Genomic DNA, 13,217 nt, shown 5'->3' with positions numbered 1-13,217 from the left:
ACACACACACACACACACACACACACACACACACACACACACACACATACTACATACTACAGAGCACTGCTTATTCATTTTGCCTTGAGGGCCTCGGCCCACCTCTTCAGCTTGATCGCTGATTCAACATCACTGTATACGACGGCATACATTCTGCCATTGGCAGAAGAATGATTTTAAAGTGTTTAGAGATGTGCACAACAAACAAGATTGGGGACCCACTCAAAAAAACAGGCAGTGACAGGTAGTGGTAAAAAAACTCAAGAGGCTATCTTTAAGAAACTTCGATAACATCCAGCCTGGGCTTCCTTGTGGCCGAGAGATTTGTCATGCTGATGCATGTAATTGAGAATTCCCTGATTTGAGTTGCCTGTAATCCCTAAATCTTAAAGATTTAGGAGTAGTAGTAGTAATATAAAGAGTGACAAAGTATGTTTGGGGACTAGGTTGTGGATGAATAACTCATACTGAGGACTTTACACTCTGAGACCTGTTAGAAGCCTATTTTTTACATTTGATTGATTTATTATTTTCTGTTTTTCGTCGCATTGTTGGCTCTGACACCTGGGTCCTATAATAGCATCTGTTGAAAAAGAAAAAACATGCTGGTGTGGTCTCATTGGAAGGCACATTTTAAGCTTTTCGCTTGTCAATTAACGACCCGTTCTCATTATCAACTCGTTGCATACGCACGTCACAATTTTAACGTTGTTAAGCAAAAGATCATAGTTTGGGTTAAAGTAAGTTGCGTACGTAGTCGATGTAAAGAAGTTTAGTTAGCAGGGAGACATTTACAGAGAATGTCTTCCTGTGTTTGTTATAAGCTGCTGATTAGGATTCATATGACATATTATTCAGTGTGAATAAAATTATGCCAGATTATAATAGTGGATCCTCCACTTTATACTGTCGGTTTGTGTTTAGGAGTTTTCAGCCATGTGGGCTGTTTTTAATCGTCAAAGAGTGATATCTCAAACTGCCATGAAGAGCATTCATACAATGAAGATTTGCAAAGCAGCCGTGGAGAAGGAAACAATATGATGATCTCATCATTTTGAAGCTTCTTTCGTACATGTATGCCCATTTTTTTAAATTGAACATCTACCAGTGATTTAAGTCTTCCCCAAACTGTGCAATCAGATTATCCACTGAGGCTCTGTCTGTAATTGGATGCAGATGTTTGCTATGGGTTTCAGTTTAGTAGGTCTACCCCCGTCTCTTATTCATCTTTGGGATTTATGCAGCTTTGAAGAAGCAGGTATCGTTCAGAAACAAACTCATTATAGAGAAGTGCTGCAGGCAGTTCGGTTTGATTGAGTGGTCGGACTTGAGTCATCTTTAAGGACCATCTTTTAAGTCTGCTGGCTTCCAGGGCTTGTTAACATATGGAGATTTGGTTCTCTTATAGCATTAAGATGATGAATGACAATCTCACTGCATTCAATGTGCTAAAAATGGCAGTTAATGCTCCAGGGTAATAGTGTGAAAGCCATTCTGTTTTCTCTTTTTCTCTTCCTTTTTGTTCCAGATCCAGATTTTTTTCGCTCCTCTAAAAACTAAATTGATAAAAACACCATACTTTAACCCCACTAGTTAGTTGTAAGTTGTAAGCAATACATAAACCTTTAATACATTATTTATAACTCACTATAACCTCATTGTACGCAGGTATATATCTGCTCCTGTGGGCACCCTTAACTTATGTAGGGAATTAATTACTACATAGGAATACACAGTTGTAATAATATAAAATATATCTTCATAGGAAAGGTTTTATAGTAATTATGGACACTTAAAATATCCTTATGTGTTTATAATTTGTTCAAAAGTGACAACAGGTGAAGTAGCTTGTAGGATCAAATAGGACACACCACCCGTTTGGTCTGTCTACATTTTGAGGGGATGAAAACAACGAGGAAGGCGGTTTTAAAGTCGTGAGGAAAGCACAAAGACAAAAGTAATCATAATCTATTTCCCATCTGTTCCATTTTATACAGTTACAACAGAAGATCTTTTATTGATGTTTGAGATAAGACTTAATTAATCTAGGGGGGTTTACTGCAAATTAGACTGACCTACAACTTCAGATAAAATGAGTTTTCAGTGCCATCCCCCATGTGTAATAATCTGAAGTGTGAATTATGAAACGGTTGGTTTGGCTGTAGCTGAAATGAGCGACAGAAGGGAGAAAAGATTAAAAGGAAACTTCAGTTTGTCATTAGCAACATGGTGACGTGGCGTGACAGTCACTCCAGTCATCCGTCAGTGCTGCTGCCTTTTTGAAGCTTGCACTGATGAGAAGAGCTGTGCCTATATGTGCGCTAATGTGGAAAATACGGGTGTTTGTGATAAACAACCACTGATCAAAAAAATGAAAAGCCCCAAGTAGAGCCACTGCTATGACATTTACATTTGAAGTTAAAAAAAAACAAGTTATTACGTAACAGCTTTTTCACATAATTTGGCTAAACCGTGCTTAACAAGCGCAGCAAAGAAACTCTAAATAAATCGTGCAACACCGGGCTTAAGCTAAATAAAGGTGTCAGTATGCTTCAAACGACCCATCTTGTTCTCCCATCCCATCGTTGCAGTTATCAAGTCTCTCTCTCTCTCTCTCTCTCTCTCTCTCTCTCTCTCTCTCTCTCTCTCTCATGCCTCTCAATGACAACAGGAGTTTTTGTTAGTGTAGTCGTTAGCTATAAGCACTTTTGCCTTCAGACGTGTTTGGAGACGTGGACACACGTCTGTGCTTTATTGCACAACAGACAAATCAATTCATCAGTAGTCATGTCAAAAGTCTGTTTCTGCTCTATATTGTGCATTTTTAGCAAACTGTAGAGTTGTTGTGCTCAGGGACTCTCTTGTTCATTTGTGCATTCTGGACAAAAACAGTTTCCATTTAGAAAACTGTCAGTAGTTCATGCTGGAGGGAGTTTGATGATTCGATTGGTCATCATTGAAATCTGACAACTCCACCTCCTGCTGGTAACAATACGTTCATCCTGTTGTTGTCCAGATTGTGATTTCATTTGTTTCTCTGGTCACCAAAATAGCAAATCTTACTTGTCAGCACCCACACGTCCATTACCCAAATGAGTTTCATCTTCATGTCTCCACAGTACAGTGTGTATGTTTGAGGGTGTGGGCCTGGATGGAAAAGAGGACAGCGGACTGTAGAGGGACGTGAAGGACGCTGTGTAACAAGGAAGGATAACATCAGAACCGTTTAATTGCCAAAGTATGTTGCACATACAAGGGACTTGACTCGGTGGAAGGTGCATAACATTAAACAATCAACACAGTGCAAAATACAAGACATGATTTAAAAATAGAAACATGTTGAAATTTACAATAAAATATGGTAAACAAATAAGAGTATATTAAAAACAAGTATAATATTAAATAAGATGTGCTGCTGTGGACTGAAGCTGATGAATTGTTTGTCCCTGTTGGGAATGACATTTGGAGTCATTTCATTTGTGTGTCAATATTGATTCTGTCTCTGGGAAAGTGTCTGGTTTATGTGAGCGGGTGAGTTAAGTCCACTAATCTCTTTTCTCCTCTTTACTTTTCTTCTCTTGTCTCCTGTCCTCTTCTTTCCTCAGAAACGAAGGCTGAGCTGGAGGATCTTATGGCAGACATCAAGAAGTTTGCCAACAAAATACGCTCCAAATTAAAGAGTGAGTATAATCATTCTATTTTCTCCTGCTAGAGCAGCAACTAATGATTATGTTCTGTGCCAGTGAGACCCTTTTGCGTTTTTGTGTTCAAATAATTACATGTTTAGTACACAAAATTTCAAATGTTGTCAAATTGCCACGAGTTTCAAGAACTGATGAGCAGCCAAAAATATGAAAATATTCTTTGCGTTTGAAGTTGCAACTATAGCAAATATTTGCTAATTTCACATAATTGATTGTTGTACAATTAGTCATTTTGTGCTCTTTCAGTTCCAGCTTTAACCAATAACAATACGTCATCATTTCTTTATTTCCATAACCAGTGTGTGCAGCAGTTTGTCTTTTATGTGATGTGACAGCCAGGGTGCTTCCTCAGGAGAAGGGAGAGGGTAACAAGTGAGACATGAAGAGACAGAGACCTGTATAGAATTTGGCAGCTAACAGATAAACTCAGTTTGCACTCCTAGGGTCTGTGCTGCAGTGAGCAAAGTCATTAGTGTCACTCACAACAGAGGAGGTGCCTGCGATTCATTTGCATGAGCACATACAAGTTTTATTCACACGTGTGCACACAAACTGACTAATATAACAGAAACATACTGTAGCGAATTTCCCCTGGTGGCAGCTTTTTCATGTCTCTCCTGCTCCTTTTTCACAGACACACACACACACACACACACACACTCACACACAGTGTCATGTGCACATATATGGACACTGATGCACACAAGTGCTATCAGGCACAACCGGCTCTGCATCACAAGCCTCTAACGGTGTCTCTCCAGTCCAAGTCAGTTGTTGACACAGGATACCTTTGTGTAAGTGCGTGTGCCTGCTGTGTGTTTGTTTGTGTGTTTGCGTTTATGTGTTGGGTTGGTCAGTACGTGACCTCATTTTTGTCGAACTGCATTCTGGGAAAGGTCATCAAGAAGGACTGACATCATTTGCTCTATCATTTGGTTCACAATAATGATTCCTAATCAATCTAATGGATTCAGTGAGTTCCTTTCTTTAAGGACAGAAGACAAGTGATTCCTACGGGGATCTTTGTAGATTTTGGAATATCTAAATTAATATTAAACAAACATTTTGGCCGAAACCCGTCTTAATTTAACCCTCTGAACTGCACAAACTTACATACACAAGTAATTGCTGAGTAAGTGTAAGTTTCAGACATGTGATCATCAGTTTAATCAAAACCCTAAAACAGCTACATATGGCTAGTTGTTTAGCTCCATTTGTGGGAAAATTTTCAGTCACCTGTTAAAAATTCAAGAATTTTTTATATATTTCACATATAATATATAAATGTATAGTACAGTACAGAGTACTGTGTATATAGAGCCTGCTTCGCCTTATGTTATGTTTAAGTAGCAGAATTTTCAGACATTACATGTATCACAAATTACCATATTCTTAAATTTGAAATTGCTTATTTTAACTGTATGAGTGAACGTGTTTACTCTGTTGGCTATAGCTGTAAAAACAGGGAGGCAATTAGTTTCTCTACGGTTGTCAAGGTGGACGATCTGTCTCTGTGCGTCCAACGCTTTCAGAGCAATATATCTTGACAGCTGCTGCTGACCAGAGTACCATGCAAACAAACATGGATTTTAATGATCTCCTGATCTTTCTTCTTACACCACCCTCAGGTCAAAATGTTTATGTATCCATTTGGCAGACGGCCATGAGGTTTTCTGAGCACATTTCTGCTCTCATGAATACAATCCTTTTTGATTTTCTGACCTCATCACCTTTCCTCTGGTGCAAGCGGGCTATCCTCAGATTCACACTTTCAGCCCCACTAACACTAAGTAGTGTCAGTACGTTGGTTTTTTCATCCAACACTTTTCTCTTGTGTAGTGTAGTGGAACTTCTAGAGGCAGTCAGCAACACTCTAGTCTTTATATTTGTTTTGTTTTGATGATTTTCAAGAGGAGCAATTGGATGTCGATTTTGTGTATCTTTCCAGGTATCCAGCAATCCATTGAGCAAGAAGAAAGCCAGAACAAGTCATCAGCTGACCTGAGGATACGCAAGACACAGGTATAGTTCAGTTAAACTTTACTAAGATAAACTGTTTTATAAAAATGTAATTCTTATATTTTACTTGCCACTACAACCTGCAGCTCCTCCATTTCTTCTGTGCAGAGCATTGTGGGCCAATTGTATCCATCAATTTTATTACTTTTTCAGTGTGAGCATACTCAAAACATACTCGGAGTTAGGTTGTATGGAATGTGGACACAGCTACACCGACAGTGATGTCAATGAATGCTTGCACCTGCTCACCTCCTGTTCATTTACAATTCCAATTACTTATTAAGTCTGTGTCTACTGCTGTTGTTCCTCGCTGTGTCTCTAGCACTCCACGCTGTCCCGTAAGTTTGTCGAGGTGATGTCAGAATACAACACCACCCAGTCGGACTACAGGGAGCGCTGCAAGGGACGCATTCAGAGACAGCTGGAGATCAGTGAGTAGACCCGGGAGACTAAACCTCCCACCACACTTCATGCTGACTGCACACACATTAACACTGTATAAATTACAGTAACACATCTGCATCTCTTCCCAGCCTTAGTGTTTGGTTGTTGTGTGCAGATTTCTAGTATTTTTTTTTTTGCATTATTTTACCAACTACATACCTTCCATAAAAGGGTAACTGGCCGATACTATTGGTAAGCTTTAGTAAGTGCTGTCCAAAACAGCTGTTTGTGATTTCTTTATTCATTTTTTGAAGGTGCTTGTCAAAATAGATTTTAGAAAAGTTGTTTCCCGGCATTTCAGTTATCCTCAGCCGTATCCACTTTCTCTTCATCCTCCCACTATTATTAGTTTGATATTAGTGTCATGTTAAGCTAAAAATATAGCCTGCACCCCCATCCTCTATCACTTCATGAAGTGTGAACTGAACTGTGACTCTACACCTGCACAGTATTATCGTCCCTTTTTACAAGAGCATTACTATGTCTACGTACTCGTATGAAAGTGTGACAATGTGAAGAAAAGATGTGCCAGTACTGCTATGTATCTGATATGTATGATTTCTGTATTCGCTTCTTATACTAGTCCATTTCAGAATTATAGACATGCCTGCAGCGTTGCATTGATTTCATTTTGACAAAATCTGTGAACTTCATGAGAAGTCCCATGATCGCTGAAGCAGGCCCTTCACTCATTTCAGCCTTTGCTTTGTGAATTCAGGCAGGAGAAAACTTTGTCAGCACAACATCCTGCTGGCATCAGCTTCCCATGCATTGTCTTGATTTACAGTGATGAGTCTTTTTGGCAAACAGTTTTTACTTTGTGTAATAGTTAAAGTAACTAGAAATGATTTGACACCCATCAACATTCACTCTACTGGGTTGACAGGCTTATAGAACCACATGGTTAATTATGCAAATATATTAAGTGCGTTATTTTTCTCCTGCATTTATGTTATTCACTGTTTGTCATTGATGAAAAAAAGAGGCTTTAACATGGGCGGTAAAAATAATTTACCGCCGTCGGCCCTAAGCTGACTTGCTCTGTTTATGCACTTCGACCCGATGGGAATTTTGTCTGGCACGCAGGTAAAACACAGAACATAGACTTGAACAAAAAAATAAAATAAATGCATCACACATGCAAATATGTTAAAACAAATGCTAAAAACCCTCCACACAAATTTACATAAAACAATGTACATCAGTGACAGCATAACATAAAACCTGGAGTACATCCAACCATTATCATCCCACTCAATCATCCATGGCAAAATAGAGAAATGTCCGTTTATCTAATTCATACAGTATTGTATTTTGAACGTGTCTGGTGTAGTAGCAAAACAACCACTCTCACACTACAAACACAAACATCACCAACACCTACACCCATATAGTACATGCACGTGCCAGGTTGCTCCATCTCCGATGTGAGCTCCTCACTCTGGTGTCACACTGTATGCTATATGATTTGACAGGTATGAGCTGCAGGCCCCGGGCTCCTGGACCAGACGATGCCACGGCATCCTGGCAGGCCGCACCTTGCCAGCTGCCCCCAACAGTCATCGTGATACAGTCACCCTGCACACAAATGCCCACACAAGCGAGCAGAGAAAAACACTATGACTCCTTTTGGGGTAATAGCAGAGGAGAGCAGGCGCAGTTATGCTGCAGGACACTTGGCACAGACGTAATTTCCTCTTGCCATCTGTCAGACACATGCAGCAGGTCTGTATGCATGAGCACCGCCCAATATACACGGCACGTGGCCCAATCAAATGAACAGCAGTAACCACACACACAGTACTTTCTGGGGTTAATCAAAGGTTAGACACATCCATCCTTGATGAATAAGAACACACACGCCTGACTCCCTTTTTCATAAAGCTCCTCCAGACTCATTTTGTTTTTATTTTTACAGCTGGTGGAGGCCGTAGCTGATGTCACCTGTCGTCAAGGAAGGGATTAGACATGCAGGGAGAGTACGGAGATGGCGTAAGAGCACAGAGGAGGGGGTAAATTATAAGTATGAGGCATAAAAAGGTTTTGTAGGAAACAAAATCGCAAGTCTCCAGTAAAGCTTTTCCCTTCGGAATACATCTGTCCTTATATTGATCTAACATCATTTAATTCCTTTAGGGTTATGTGAAAAGAGAGCTGTGTTTGTGTTGTGCCAACCCCTTTGACTTGTTTGCGTGTGAATCAATAAGAGTGTGTCACACACAGAGGGACATCTAGTCTGTTCTGTCAGACTGAATATCGACGTTTCCTCTGCTGCTTTACTCATTTCCAGTTTGCTTCTGGATAGAGAGATAAGAGAAACACAAAAGCAACACTATGACATACTGTAAACTTGTAATCATCAAGACGGTAGCATTTTATGCCCCTATTTGCACGGCCAACATTGCCACAGTAACCCCAAGTCCAAATATATTTGCAACAGCCCCCACCAAACTGCCTTTCTTTATATTTTGGGTTTCTTCTGTTTGAATTAAATGCTTGCACTTGTTCCCAGCAGCAAAATACACTATTTTCAGGATGCTGATACTTCTGTCACACCTTTGATTCATAGAGGCAAGTATCCTACTTCTGCAGAATATACACTGTATTATTTAACACTTTGGATAACTTTGACCCCTTCCTAATCTCATTAATAAACAGTGACTTATTTTTAAATAGTGTTCCCATAATGAGCTGCTGAGCTACAGAAAATAAACGCTTATTTGCTTTTTTGCCATGAGATTGATGAGAAGATTGATACCAATCTCGTGTTTGTTAGATAATTCTGAATCCAGCTTCATATGTAACCGACAAATGGAAGGGCTATAAATCGATCTTATTTAACTCTCTGCAAAAAACAAATAGGTGTAACAGTATTTTCCAAATTGTCTAACACATCTGTTTGGATAATTGTACATTGCCAATTACAGTTGAAACACATCTGTAGCCTTTTAGTTTATTATTGAATGTGAATATCACACATTTATTCACTTCCAAGCAGACAGGCCCAGCAGGATGGAGGGGATTTTGGTCATAGTCATCGCAGGGCCTCTTTGACATTTAATTATTCGATTTTATTTCCCCACGGACTATGCTTGAGCTGGGAGCGTGTCGGCAGGAAAAAGACACATGTACACTAACCCATTCCTCCTGTATAGCAAACAGATTGACCTATACATGTGCAGATAAGCGCCATGCTTTTCTTATTCCTTGCAAGTGAAATTGCAGCGAACAGAAGCATAAAAATCACTTGCCTCTTTTGCTCTGCCCGCATGAACATTTGCGTGGTTCGCCTTTTCACTTTCTTCCTTCGGGGATTCACTTCACCTGTGTTACATAACAACGGAAATGAAATAATACTGTTACTCGCAGCAACATAGTATGAATGATTTAATAGCCCAAATATGCTACGGGTGAAATGAGACTTCTTGGCTTCATGTTAGACTTCTCCGTGTTTGGGTCTCCATGGTAACAAATAAGAGCCTCCCTCGAAGCCTGTCAGGGCTTTAAAAAAAAAAAAAAAGGCGATGAGGAGTGTGTGTGCGTGTGTGTGTGTGTGTGTAGGAAGTGAGATAAATAGGATAGGGTAGCACCAGAGTGCCTTCGTTTTTTTCCTTCTTCACAATTATCCATGACTCATTGTCACTCGTCTCCGTCCTTTAACTCTGTCTGTGACCCTCTTTAATGTTGTAGTTTTAGCCTTAATGATAGAGATATTATTTATAATCAGAGAGGCCTAGAGAATAGGGAATATATCCCAGTGATGTGGTGAATGTGGTTTCTCACTCCTCTTTGTGTCCTCTCATTTGTCAAACTGCAAAATGTCATTGCTGAACATGAGTAGATTCTCAAACATGGTAATGAAACGGCAGGACCACCTTACCATAACTAAATGAAATGCATTGCTTTGATATGGACATGAAGTTTGGATTGGACACGATAGGTCCAGTTTATGCAAAAGTACATTCTGAACATGGACACACATTCATGCACCAGTAAAGGTTGGAGAGCAGCGTCATCAGTATTCTGTTCATGAACGCAATCATCGGCTCTGCCTTCCAACATCATCACTCACCATCAACCTTACCACTCTGCACTGAGGCCTTCATCACACATAAATACAATACATACACATGCTCGCACACACTCTGATTAGGTCATGAATAGAGGTTTTGTAGTTGCCTCCAAAAACCCCTTGGAGCCACAGCCGCTGGTGTTCCAGAGAGGAAAAAGCAGAGCGATATCTGACAAAGCCAGCTGTGTAGGTTAATCAATGAATTAATTAGACTGTATAGAGGTGGACGTAGACACTGTGACGTCACCAGTTGGTTTGTGGACTGCCATTTTGAAGTTTGAGTTCGGTGTTTTGGCCATCACCATCTTGGATCTTGACTGTCGCCATCTTGGCCTTTTGCAAGCAGTGGACGGAAGTTATCATATTTGGACTACGAAGGAGTGTCATAGCGAAGCCATTTACACTCTGGAAGCCATAGCCTGTCAATCACAGTAAGCCCGCCCTAAAGCGTACTTTATTGTCTATTCTACTCTAAACTGGACCATAATTTACAAAATGAACTTCATGCTGTATTGAAAAAGACTTGAAACTAGTGATTGAGACCATAAACTCGGACTTCTTTTTGCAACCAGAGGAGTCGCCCCCTGAGAGACATTAGAAAAAATGCAAGTTTAAGACTTTTCAGAACCGTATTTGGCTGCCTGGTAAGAACTAATTGTTTAGCGTGGTTTGATTGTTTCACATTTTAGGAAACACACTTGCTCTCTTTTTTGCCAAGAGTTAGGTGTGAATATGTCTGTAAGGTAAATCTGGAGTTACAGTCAGCAGCAGTTGGCTTAACTTAGCTGGCCAGCTGTTTGACCTGGATTCTCTGTGCTCTATAAATTTGCATATTTCTCAAAATACTACAAATAAAAAATGTGTCTCTCCCTGAGGGGTTTTAGATTAAGTGGTCTTGACTTTTACCTCAACTAATATGTCACTAGGGATGTCCCCTATATTGGGCTAAATTGGTTTGTTCCATACGTGACCTCCCTTGTCACGTTTTTGACTGCTACTCTACTCTGATCAGCAAACAGCACTCTTACAGATCCTAGAGCTGATACAACAGCAGTAGCCGATCATGTGCTGATGATGTTAAGGGTAAAGTCACCTGTCATCCAATCAAATGCGCCAATTCCTGCTAAAAAATAAAAATAAAAAGAACTGGAAACAGTGTTGGAGACGGGGTCCCCTCATTAATATGAAAGTTGCTCAGTGGCGCATGAAGCCGAAATGGTCCAAGTACCTGCATGTACACAGTAGTCTACTAAATGAAATACTCTTGAAACAGTATTTCACCCATGTACGGTGCCTTGCCTCCTGCATGTTGTGTGCCTGATGCACTTTTCATTGGCCCCTTCTTGCTTTTTCCAAACATCTTTAGAACAGTATTTTCAGTTGTGACATCTGAAATCTCCTTTTATTTGAATTAGTTGTGATTGGTTGAACTTTATTACCCTGCCAATATTTTATAATATTAGCTTCCTCTCTCTTTCATATCCAACTCCTGCTCCTGTACATGCTGTTACTTGCAGATTTGTTATCTGCTCAGCTTGTATTGTACACCATTTAATGGTTTATGGGGACACCGAGTGGCTTTATGGGGAAGGGATAGTACTTCACTGTGTGGACTGTATACACAGCCCCACAAAGGACTTAATGTGCAACGGAAAGATTGGAGATGATGCTGACAGAGTCTGGCTGTGACTTACAGTGTCAGTGGGACAGAAGTGGAGCTCAACTTAAGCAGCACTTCATGCAAAGTCAGTGCTCATACACGAGAATATTTGTAGATGTAGCAAAGAGGTAGGCAATATTCAAGAAGTAGGTCAAGTCTCTCGATGGATAAGAAGCAAACACATCAGCAGGAAGAAGCAATAAGATGTGCTGCTGTGGTACAAGCAGGGAGAGTAGATATATAGAGAAATGCATTTTGTTGGGCGCCAGGGAGTATTGAGGAAAACTTAATAAGGTATTCAATAAGTTGCTGGTGCGCCTCTTTCATTTACTCTCTGAACACTACACACCCAAGAATAATGAGGCCTGTTTACTCTTCTTTGCCCATCCTGACAATCGAAGGGGATATGTCTAAAGATTACCTTCAAGTATGAGATTCAATCTTAACCGCTACAAATGATGTGCAGACTGACCCAAGCTGTTAGAAGCTATCAAACATGACTGATATTGGACTCATGACTCAGTATTTACATGTGACCTGTCTTCTTTTTAACATCCTAAAATGCAGTGCCTTACTTCTTATGATAATAACAGTCATGTCTTTTTAAAGGCAAGAAAATCAAACTTGCACAGTAGGTTTCATAAAATAGAGAAACAGAGATTCGAACTGTTCAAAACAGAATATAAAACCTGAAAAGTATTCATTAATCCTTCTTCTAAAAGAATTAGAGGTTAATGACACTTGTGTCATGCACAAGATAATCTAGGACAAATGCTAGAATGCAAAAGGTAACAATGAGCAGTTTTGTCTATATTCCTTTACAGCTTCAAAACAGATCAAACTCCACCATGACAAATAGATCAGAAGAGGAAGCAAAAGATAATAAATACGGGACTCGGGAGAGGCTAGTCATTTTAAAGCCTTGATTATACTGTTATTAGTCATTTTAAAGCCTTGATTACACTGTTATTAGTCATTTTAAAGCCTTGATTATACTGTTATTAGTCATTTTAAAGCCTTGATTATATGGTTATTAGTCATTTTAATGCCTTGATTATACGGTTATTGGTCATTTTAAAGCCTTGATTATACGGTTATTGGTCATTTTAAAGCCTTGATTATACTGTTATTAGTCATTTTAAAGCCTTGATTATACGGTTATTAGTCATTTTAAAGCCTTGATTATACTGTTATTAGTCATTTTAAAGCCTTGATTATACGGTTATTGGTCATTTTAAAGCCTTGATTATACGGTTATTGGTCATTTTAATGCCTTGATTATACGGTTATTAGTCATTTTAAAGCCTTGATTATACGG

The 13,217-nt window shown here is 39.6% G+C and overlaps 1 protein-coding gene across 5 annotated transcripts in view; it reads left to right on the top strand.

Moving 5' to 3' along the window:
- stx1a (syntaxin 1A (brain)) overlaps positions 1-13,217 on the top strand; it is a 54,839-nt gene that overhangs the window by 31,794 nt on the left and 9,828 nt on the right. For all 5 annotated transcript variants that reach the window (XR_004213223.1, XM_031861360.1, XM_031861361.1 and 2 more), the window contains exons 4-6: positions 3,606-3,680; positions 5,653-5,726; positions 6,046-6,154. Coding sequence is in view for 4 of the 5 variants with exons in the window: in XM_031861360.1 (XP_031717220.1) it covers positions 3,606-3,680; positions 5,653-5,726; positions 6,046-6,154 (258 nt within the window). In the remaining variant the exon portion in view is untranslated. The remainder of the gene's footprint in view (positions 1-3,605; positions 3,681-5,652; positions 5,727-6,045; positions 6,155-13,217) is intronic.

This window comes from Anarrhichthys ocellatus, unplaced genomic scaffold, assembly GCF_004355925.1.
Source record: "Anarrhichthys ocellatus isolate YVR2014 unplaced genomic scaffold, GSC_Weel_1.0 scaffold24, whole genome shotgun sequence".
NCBI lineage: Eukaryota > Metazoa > Chordata > Actinopteri > Perciformes > Anarhichadidae > Anarrhichthys > Anarrhichthys ocellatus.
The sequence above is the reverse complement of the archived record's forward strand: the minus strand, read 5'-3'. Positions and strand labels throughout refer to the sequence as shown.